General features: G+C 45.8%; 1 protein-coding gene across 2 annotated transcripts in view; it reads right to left on the bottom strand.

Moving 5' to 3' along the window:
- LOC141747781 (otoancorin-like) overlaps nt 1–10,877 on the bottom strand; it is a 28,636-nt gene continuing 17,759 nt past the window's right edge. The window contains exons 13-19 of one of the 2 annotated variants that reach the window (XM_074598527.1): nt 8,490–8,645; nt 6,938–7,080; nt 6,411–6,547; nt 5,365–5,462; nt 3,269–3,461; nt 1,653–1,742; nt 1–1,079 (exon numbers count right to left, since the gene is read on the bottom strand). In XM_074598527.1, the coding sequence (XP_074454628.1) occupies nt 1,675–1,742; nt 3,269–3,461; nt 5,365–5,462; nt 6,411–6,547; nt 6,938–7,080; nt 8,490–8,645 (795 nt within the window). In that variant the 3' untranslated portion in view covers nt 1–1,079; nt 1,653–1,674. The remainder of the gene's footprint in view (nt 1,080–1,652; nt 1,743–3,268; nt 3,462–5,364; nt 5,463–6,410; nt 6,548–6,937; nt 7,081–8,489; nt 8,646–10,877) is intronic. The other variant, XR_012588805.1, reaches the window with a different exon arrangement.

Genomic DNA, 10,877 nt, shown 5'->3' with positions numbered 1-10,877 from the left:
ACGTCTATGCATTGCTTTTTTTAGTCTAGAAAAGATAGACTTGTGCAATGGCAAAATGGAAAACGGTACCATGCGTTCTCAGCATAAAATCATATTAATGACATCAAAATGTAAGTTCACATGCAGAGGATTTTTAATAAATCTGTTTTTTCCATTGTTTAAAATACTGAGGTGTGGCATGGAAAACAGTAGACACGTAAGCCGTGTGTTGATAAAACACATGAAAATATTTGTGGTTTACAATTATGAGAAATTAGTTATTACAAAGCTTGTGGAAAGTACTGTGCTGACAGTCCCAGTAGTACGTAGACCCAGAGAGCAGCTTCCCCTCACCACTCGCAGTCGAGTGCCTCGGCCCCGCCTGAAGTGAAGGGACCATCTCCTGGTGAACATAAGCAGGTTTCCATGGCACGTTTTGTCGCGTGAAATGCTAACAGTATTGCCAATCCCCTCCGTGTCAACAGTTCTGGGTTGATACATACAGCCATGGGGAACTACATTTTGTACAGGTGCTTACGCTGTAAGAACACGTCATCACTTCTTATCTGAGCAGGATTTAAACCAGCAGCCCGGAGATGAAGTTATTTTATTGCAAGAGCAGTAACTTTTAGTACGGTTTCTACTACGTCACGCAGAAGGATCGCCTCTGTCCGGAGGAACGTACACTCAGAAAACAAGAAGAAACCCCAACAGATGGATACCACAGGGAGAACAAATCGGCCAATGTAAAAAGCACTGGGTGTGTACAATGCATCAGCCTCCAAGTCACAGTCGCCTGCCACGTGTCCCTTGGGTCGTTCAGGCTCCTCCCTAGCACGTAAGTGTATCTTCCAGTGGTTTTCTTATGAGATAAATAAGCCATTTCCAGTTCTGAAGTTTGTCTGAAGTATTTGGAGGGATCCTGTGTAACTTGTTAATGGTAAAGGTAGGGAAAAGGGATACTTCACATCATGATGGCAGACGAAGGTGTTAAGAAATTAACCACTTTGCACTCAGGCATCTCGGAGCCTCTTGATTCTACTGCTCACGCTGAGCTGCGGCTCTTTATCTCTAGCGTCTCCTCTGTAAGCTACGGGACACTGAAAATCAGAAAGCGAAGAAAAATACTAAGTCTTTTGACATACGTTGATTTGCACTTAGTCTTAAACACTAAGAACACTTAAGCACTTAGTTTGCTTAATTGGAATTCATACCTTAAGCCCACCAATGCTCTCGTTAAATTTTAGCCTGTCAAAATGCTAAAATCCAGTTAAAGTTAATGGCAACATTCTTTTAACTGGAGATTATCAAAGCAGTTGTGGAATAAAATCTAATCAATAGACTGTAACAGGCAAAATACAGATTAATACTAACAACATGTTACAAATAACAATGCAGTAATGGATTGGTGTTACATGGAATTTTAAATATACTTTCGTTAAGGTTGGCTTTACGGTAAAGATAAGATAAAGTTGTTTCCCCTTGAGTAGATTCTAAGCTAGTCTAATAGAAGTACAAGACACCTTTGTAATACAGAAAAATTATTCAGCAATTATTCTCTCTGTATTCAAAGCAGGAAGGGGGTCCCGCAGTCCTTCCCCCTGTGGTGTTCGCTGTTACAGGTGAACTATGTTTCTGTTATAAAGCTACCTCTTATTGAAAATATAACTTACCTCAAGCCTAACAGTCGTGGGCTCAGAAAGGCAGGTGCAGCGTAAGTGCAGCACACAACCAGATGCTGAAGCCACTCAAACAAGGAGCACCTGAAAAGCAGAAATCATTAAGTCTTAGTGTCACAATACAGTTCAGGTCTAGTACAGTCTTATCTACACCAACCCAAAGAGGTGCAGCAACTCCCAGCATTTGACTCTTAATTACATTCAGCTGCAGAAAAGACGACACTGGTCAGAATGGTCCCTTCCAGGTTACACACACAGCTGCGAACAGAAGCATTTCGTAGGGGTGGTGCTCACTACAGAGAGGAATAATAAATGAGAAGCTCAAGAGCTCAGCTGATCTTTACCCAGGAAACTCCTCCCGTTGGCACATCTGCCGAGGGAACAGGTCCCCCGCGCCAGGCAGCCGGGCCGCGAGCACCGCTCAGCTGCTGCTGGGCAGCTCTGCTCTGATTACAGCACCGGCATCACAGCAATTTAGTCCTCCTTTCTCCTATTTTAGCACCTCGACATCCCTCTCTCTTCTTCAACAGCTTATGTCTCACTGGTGTCACTGGAAGCAACAATATTTGCTGTCCAACAGGGATAAGTTCTCAACGTTGGCTTGACTACATGCAAAATCTCACTCGTAGAACGGCCACTAACGCACCTGCCAGCATGACTTGCCCAGCATAGACTGCAATATGCAGAAGTAAGATGTTAAACCACTGACGCATAGGCACTAATAGGGTTTAATTCCAAACAGGGTGGGAACAGCAGGAAAAACAGTTCAAGGGGTTTCTACAGTCTGGATAAAGATGCTAACCCACTCCTTTCTCACTTGCAGCTCTGCAAACAAGGTTCTGCTGCAGGTAAAGGTTGTGATCTGAAGGTCCAGAGATGGAGAATCCTGCCTTAAATTTAGGCAATGAATATGGCAAAGAAGGAGAGGGAAAAGCTCACTGTTTCAGGCCACAGTTTACACAAGCTAGCGCTTAGCATGGTGTAATGCTACAGCAGCGTATAGCTGCTAATGCCATCTGACAATCTTCCTCTGTTACCTCTTGCTGTGGGTAAATCCAACAACACCCTTGCTGTTTGTCGTGGTCTGGCATGTGATTTGAGGCATGAGTTAAAAAGCTAGTTAGAAAACCAACTGCACCTCCCCCTTCAAAACCCAGGTCTGGTCCTGGTGGTGCTGCGGGTCTGCACTCGCCCAGGGGTGTGCGTGGGGCAGAGCTGCACTCACCGCCGGGGGACGGGGTCTGTCCCCGGGGGTGTGCGTGGGGCAGAGCTGCACTCACCGCCAGGGGACGGGGTCTGTCCCCGGGGGTGTGCGTGGGGCAGAGCTGCACTCACCGCTGGGGGACGGGGTCTGTCCCCGGGGGTGTGCGTGGGGCAGAGCTGCACTCACCGCTGGGGGACGGGGTCTGTCCCCGGGGGTGTGTGTGGGGCAGAGCTGCACTCACCGCTTGGGGCTGGGGTCTGTCCCCGGGGGTGTGCGTGGGGCAGAGCTGCACTCACCGCTGGGGGACGGGGTCTGTCCCCGGGGGTGTGCGTGGGGCAGAGCTGCACTCACCGCTGGGGGACGGGGTCTGTCCCCGGGGGTGTGCGTGGGGCAGAGCTGCACTCACCACCGGGGGCCGGGGTCTGCCCCACCTGGGGCATGCCGTCGTCCTTCTCTGTCTCCGGGGCGCTGCTCTGGGCTCCATCCAGCGCCAGCTGAAGGCTCTGGAGCTGCGGCCCATTCAGATGCTCACGCTGTGATCTGGTAACTGCAGCGGCGTTTTCAGGGCCCAGGTTTGCTATTTGCTCTGGGGACAGTGCCTGGGAGGAATAAAAGCCAGAAAAATTGGTTTCGGCTCTCAATTAAATAAGGCAGGTAAGGAATCAGAAGTCACACTATCTTGCGTTTGGAACGAGGGGAAGTAGCCTTCAACATTGTGTTGCTACACGAGAGTTCAATAGAGCGTAACAGAAATCCTCTGCATTCTTTTACTTCACTGACCACTCATCCATCCCTCTCCCGGCTCTTTGCTGCTGGGGTCTGACAGGAAGCTTGAGCAGCCTTCTGTGCCACCGCTGTGTTGGACGCTTCCTCAGTAAACTGCTGGAGTTTAATTCTCCAGCCACGTTTTTCTGATCTGTTCAAAGACTGATGACAGTGTGCATCCTCTTGTGTTTTCATTTATTTCCTCTTACATCTGCTCCCAAGCAACCTCACTTGAACCTATGTTTGACCTTTAATTAGAGTTAGCGGCAGAGCAAAGAGATGAAAAAAAACCCCATGCTTTAATCTCATTATTCAATTTTCTCTTTTAGATCAAAAATCTTCCAAGTTTGGTTACGTTAAAACTTGTGTTTAAAAATGAAACCTGGCAATCATAATCTTACAGTAATTATCTTACATCACATAGCAATTAACCAGTCTGTAGAGCCTGCACGTATTGGGCACGCTGGATTGCTTTGATTCTCGTGAACATTCTGCAGTCACAAGAACGCCAGCCCCCCTACACAACAAGCCTTCTTTGCTGCAACAATTCTCCGTCCAGATTCTACTTCACAACTAAATTCCCTGTAGGTCAGGCAGTGGAACAAACCCTTCCTGATTTTTCATTGTCTGCCAAACAGTGTTCTCTTTTAAACTGAGTAAACTCATGTAAATGCCTACAGGTCCAGAAATTTTTTAATCGAGTCTCTTCTTAACTCAACTAAAGTCCATAATACAATGTAATTTTTCATAAATAAAAATCTGAATAAGGTATACAGCTGCAAAATGAAGTTACACAGAACCTGGGTAACACCAAAACCTGCTCTGAATCTTTAAAATACAGAAAACTTTTTGAGAAGGTCCCCTGTTACTCGTTAAGCACATTTTGTAGTATCATTACTACTCTTACTAACAGAACGTATGCTATTTGAAAGAAATTCTACAAGATGCCATACATCTTCAGTTTTGCCTGTTTTTCAAAGAAATAGTTTCACTAAGGACGTTTCAAGCTTATATAAACTGTCAGCGGTACTGGGCAGAACAGTCGCGTTCAAGGAGTTTTTCTCTTTTATGGAAGCTGACACCGTTAACTATCCGTTTAGCTCATCCGTCCACAACTTCATTGCTTGCCGAGCATCCGAAAGCCACCAGCCTCGGCAGAACATTAATCTTGTCACCAAGTCACCTGAAGTCTGGGGCAATGATCTCAAGACCCATGTTCTAATTTCTGGTCCACGTTCAGAGAGGCTGTAAGTAGATGTAATTCCTTTGTGATCTGTATCTGCCTGTACAATCTGTTTTTCAGAGCCAGCTCAGGAGAATGTTGTCAGATTTTAGGATAATAAAAAAGCTCCTATATAGTCAGCAGAGAAATTTGTAGCTATGATAGCATCCTTGCAAATGTTAATAAACAGAGAAAAAAAACCCCTCAAATCTGAATACAGTGTCGGAAGAAAGAGGGAGTCCATCCCCTGATTTCTGACCCTAGATCTTTGCTTTTTCCTTGGGACGCATTCTGAAGCATAAATAAAGCTTGTCTAGCATATTTTACGGGCATCGAAATACAGATGGTACAGCTGAAAGTTAATGTTTCCAATCCTTGACTGCCTCTCACTTAACACACCGTAGAAAAATTCTTGTTGAAACCCAAACCCAAGCTATAAATCAGTGCTACGTTTTATTTATACTAGAGTAAAAATGATAGAAGTTTGGTTACTTCTTCAGTAATTGAGCTCTTACTTGGAAAATTTCAGGAGGTATACATCTTACTGCTATTGGCTGGAAATATGGCATCAAGTTTTTATCAAGAGCTTTCAGTTCATCCTCATTCAAACCACCTAAAAAAAGTGAAAAAAACCAATAGGAACAAAACTTCATTAATATTCTTTTTGTTAGATTTATTTTTAGGCTAATAAAATTAAGCATTTATACAAAATATCTAATAAATGGTTTACTCCAGGATGTTGTGGAGAAAGATACCGGTTCTTTTTTTGATTTGCTTCTTTCATTGTATTCCAACATTACAAATCATCTGACTTTAACCATTGGTATGGAATGTACTCTACTGGAGTCACTTTATCTCGGAAAAGAGAAAATTATAAAATCAGTGAAATCATAAGCGGTGTTTTCAGGGAATGCTTGTTCACAGCCTCTTCTGCGGCCAGACTAGGAAGCACGAGCGTGCAACGGGAGTTGTTCCTCACCCATTAGGGACTCACAGCCTGGAATCATCCCATTGCGTGGAAGCCCCAGGCATCGGGGATGCTAAAATTTATGAGCGCTCAACGTGCAGTTAATCAATCGAGGGGAAAATTCCCTGAACAAAGCCGTGTGACCTCTGTCCGAGGAAGCCTCGGTGGCTGTGGGAGTGCTCTGGAGAGGCACCGCTCCAGGCTGGCCGCCCTCGCGCTCCCTGGGCAGCCGCTCACGACGCTCCCTCAGCCGCCGGCTGCCCCGGCCCAGCAGCTCGCTCCTGTCGCGGCGGGGGCTGAAACACGGGGTGGTCGTGCCCTCCTTGATTTACCCTTCCCACCTTACAGGACCCGAATGACTGCAGGCTGCGCTCCCCGCGGTCGGCTTGAGCACGTTCAGAGATCCTTACAGAGAACACCACGACTTTTCCTTAGTGCTAACGAAAGTGCTGCGTGTCCATCCCTGCAGGTGACTCCTCTCTGTAAGACACGTCTTTTGCCAGTCTAGAAAAAGGCACTGCTATGCGAACCTGTCTTTAACGCTTAATAACAGTGCTTCAGAACCATCACCACCTGGAGTCTGAGTTTTGTTACCTGCTATAGTACCGATTTCCTGTAAAACAGAGCCGTTCCAGCCGGCAGCAGTTCCGAACACAGACTCTGCCATCTTCTTAAAATGCCGCAGAACAGGGCTGCTACAAAACAACAGGCCAACTCTTGCAACCGCAGCGCTGCGAAGGGCAACGAGGTTAACGTTACGTGCTGCAACTACCTGCAATACTAAATATGCCGGGAATACACCTAGTCTGCTGTAAACCCATTTTCAGTTTGAAATACATGTACACAAATTGCATACAAATGCTTAATGCTTTGAGCAAAAACCTGGGTTTCTCAGTGCAATGCTGAAATGGTGGGATATAAATGGCAGAGGAAACCCAAAATAGAATGTATTTTAAACAACTAGTGTACGTCTTTCGTAACAGTTATTGCCTTTCTAAAAGCATTTAAAATGTAAAATAATGTTCTTTAGGCTCTGGAAATCTTGAAGGAAAATAAATTGCACAATAAATTTTATCAATAGGGATACTAATGCATATTTCATTAAGTATTAAATGAAGTACCTGAATTCAGCAGTCCTCACGGACATGATTTCTGTGGAGTTCAAAGCACAAAGAATAGCTCCTAATCCAACCAAGTCAAAGCTTTTTAGCGTACTGATCGTCTGGCCAGAGTCTTCCAGAAAACCTTGCAAAATAGATCTTGCCTGCAAAAGCAGTAAGATATTATGCATGAACAGCGTGAATATAATTGAAGGTTTTGTTACTAGAAGCTCAAAATCTTATCAGAAGCCATGGACCATATATAATCCTGAGCCTCCCCAATGTAATTACTTGGAGTTTTGCTGTGGCCTTCAGGAGGAGCACTGTCACCACCTACATGTGACGCTCGGACAGGGCACTGCTGCACAAACACTTCCCAAGGGCAAGTGTTGAAAGCACTTTGTGCCCCTTCTGCCAGGTCAGGAGGAAACGCTTCACCAGAAGAAACGGGCGTGGGATCCCCTCGCAGAACTGCCCCAGTCAATTAATTGCTAGAAGAAAACATACGTTACTCAAGGGCATCAGTAAGAAATTTTTAGTTTTTCTAATACTCAGGTTATCTTGTCTTATTTAAGTGTCATACATAGGCGGTGACCTGTGCTTAGGATTAATTTCCGGATATAAATGGGATATTGGTGCCAAAACGCCTTTGCAAGCCTAAGTTGTTTAGGACAGTGCTCATCCTAAACTAAGCATTTTAAAACTGTGTCTAGCTTAAGCCTGTCACCAAGGCATCCTCCAAAGTCAGTGAAAGAAACAAGCATCTTCCAAGATTTCCTAATCTATCCACAATGCTGAGACTTAATGACTAGCTTAAACTAGCTGCCCAGCTTTTAGACCACTGAAGCTCAGCAGGATGAATCTCTTTTAACCATCTATTCTTACTGACAGCAGGGAACATCAAAAGCCAACTAGTATTGTACAAAACCCTCACGAGTGCTTCCTTCTGATGGTGCTCCTCAGAACAAGAATCTATTAAACAGATTTGTGACATCCCGCCAAGGCTGGCTGCCACCACGCCAGCACGTGTGCAGCTGAGGAGCCCTCACGGAATGGGCCACGGAGCCAGCAATATGCTGCCAGCTGCACGTACGCTTTTAGCTCTTATAATGAAAGTCCCATCGACATAACTAGACGTTAATCAAGGAAAGGAAGAGGAGCGGAGCATATTTGCTAACAACTTAGGCTTCTAGGGCAGTGGCTGCTGGTGCTGGGGGCACACGGCCTCTCCAGTGACTACTGGTCGTGAGGAAGGGCTAACGTCCCCTGGCAGCACGGTCTGTCCTGGGGCCGCCCTGAGAGGAGCTGCTGACCTTTCCGCTACTCGGTGGGCAAGCGCTAAAGAATACACTAGTCACCACCACAACTGACGGTAACTGATGTGCCCTTGGCCACCTCCCCGAGGAGCCAGCAGCCAGGCAGACGCCCGTGGCCACCAACCTGCCTGGGCTCTCAGCCCAGAGCAGCAGCACTGTGCGTTGCTGTAACCATTTCCTGGGCAGTCCGGGACCTCAGTCCCAAAGGGCCTGAATCCAGCGCCTTTCACCAGCAGTACCTTCAGTAACACACTTACCTGGGTAGGAGTCCATTCCCTCTGCTGACCCAGTGCAGAAATGGTGTCCACAGATCGCAAATCCAGCTCTTCGATTTCCTGCTCGGTGAGTGCCAGAGCGATGCGGCCCAGGGACACAATATGATAACTCTTCCAGCCTGGCAGCGATCCCCAAACCTTTGGAAGAAATTCATTAATGTCTGTGAGATCATTATGAATCTTCCTCTACGTAGACCGTTCTCAAACCCCCTGGTTTCAAAGTGGCAATGCCCGAAGCATGCCTCTGCGCACAAAAGGCAGGGCTTAGGTATTGTGAAAGATTTCGAGGTTCTACACTAATAATGGCCAGTTTATCTAAAAATGCTGCAATTTGCGCAGCTCGAGCTTGTTGATAAGTCAGAGCAGGGACTGCTAGAAGGGCTGCTGTAGGAGCGAGTACCACTAAAAGCAATAAAAATGTGAGTCTGTGCCGAGATCCACACTGTTCCAGCATGACCGCGAAAGCAGCCCCTGGACCAGCCAGGCTTCTGCGCCTCCCGCAGCCGCTCCATGGAGGGACTTCCAGTTGCTCTGGTGACCTGTCGTTCTGGCTCGGTCGTTGGCGAGGGAAGCAGAAATCAAAGTAGAGAATCGGGTAATACAGACAAATAGCCAATTCCTAAAGTTCTGATTTCTAGTTTGTGTGCATACAATATAAAAAAAAATAATAATTTGAATATGTTTGCAGAGATACAGTTAAATCTGTAAAGCTCTGTAAAAACAAAAAAATAAGCAGGGGCTTTTCTAAACCAGTACCAGTGTGTTTAAACTGACAAATCCACTGCTTTTAACTTTATCTGTGATATAAATACAGTCACTCAAAAGCTGTCACAGATCAGCCCTAAGAAAATTTTGATTTCAGGAAAAAGGAATTATGAAAGTACATCAAGAGCTGAATTTGCAGAGGCCAAAACTGTTAATTACATTCAGTTGTAAATGACAGAATACAGTAGTCAGTGGCCAGTATTTCTCAGAATGTGGCCAATTGTCGTTACAGAAAAAGAGACACTGGGTTTTGGCCGGAGGAAGTGACTTGAACGAGACAGGCACACATTTAAAAATGGAAAAAGAAAGAGCTCACTTTAAAGATCTCATGTGCTTCATCAACTTAGCTTTATGTCAGTCAATACATGACAGTTTTCTAGTACATGATTGTGCTCCTAACTCCACATGGGAAAATAAAACTAAAATCCCAGCCCTTGGCTAAGTTGATCTTTCATGCAGTCTGATTCATGGAAATATTTATTGCACCTTCAGCATAGCTACAACTTAGCTTTTGTTCAAAAAATTAGGAAGGTCAAAGCTAGTAAGGTCTTGTTGAAGGGATATCTCTGCTGTGGCCTCCTAAGTAGTGTTTGCACCTTCAGCTACACACGAAGCTGTACAACCTGCATAAAAGAAAGAAAGCCCCTTCTAGAGCCCCTACTACAAGAGGGATATGGACGTGCTGGAACGTGTCCAGAGAAGGGCCACGAGGATGATCAGAGGGCTGGAGCACCTCTCCTATGGGGACAGACTGAGAGAGCTGGGGTTGTCCAGTCTGGAGAAAAGAAGGCTCTGAGGAGACCTTACAGTGTTCTACCAGTATCTTAAGGGGGCCTCCAAGAAAGCTGGGGAGGGACTTTTTAGGATGTCGGGTAGTGGTAGGACTAGAGGGAATGGATTAAAACTAGAGATGGGACAATTCAGACTGGACGTTTGGAAGAAGTTCTTCACCATGAGGGTGGTAAGACACTGGCACAGGTTGCCCAGAGAGGTGGTGGGAGCCCCATCCCTGGAATTTTGTAAGGCCAGGCTCTGAGCTGGGGCCTTACGGGGCTCTGAGCAACCTGATCTGGCGGGAGGTGTTCCTGCCCAGGGCAGGGGGGTTGGAAGTAGATGAGCTTTAAGGTCCCTTCCAACCCTAACACGTCTATAATTCTAAAGGGGACAGGTCTGGAAGAAGCTACTCCTTACGCAGAGCTGGGGACGCTCTGCTGTTTGCACAGCAGGGCAGCCTCAGGAGCGACGAGGGACCTCGGGGCTAAGGATTTGGTGAAGAGATGCTTTGCTGGACCGGTACCTCCTGACTGAGTTTCCACCAGATCTTTTATGTTGCTTTTACGATGTCATAAAGAAATAGAAAACGGGTCTAAGCCTGGGAAATTTCAATCTTTTCCAAAGAAAATAAGTAGTAAAAAGCATTAACCCAATTTTAAAGCTCTTAATTCTCTAGCTTAAGAGATACATGAAACACATGCCGTTAAAAATGTCGTCTGTCTTTTTCCTGATCTAGGTCATAAACTACAGAATTTGAAGTACTTCATAAATAGTATTATCCAACAGTGTTGGATGAAACCTCAGCTGTAATGATATAAATAACACGACAGA

This window comes from Larus michahellis, chromosome 8, assembly GCF_964199755.1.
Source record: "Larus michahellis chromosome 8, bLarMic1.1, whole genome shotgun sequence".
Classification (NCBI taxonomy): Eukaryota; Metazoa; Chordata; class Aves; order Charadriiformes; family Laridae; genus Larus; species Larus michahellis.
The sequence above is the reverse complement of the archived record's forward strand: the minus strand, read 5'-3'. Positions and strand labels throughout refer to the sequence as shown.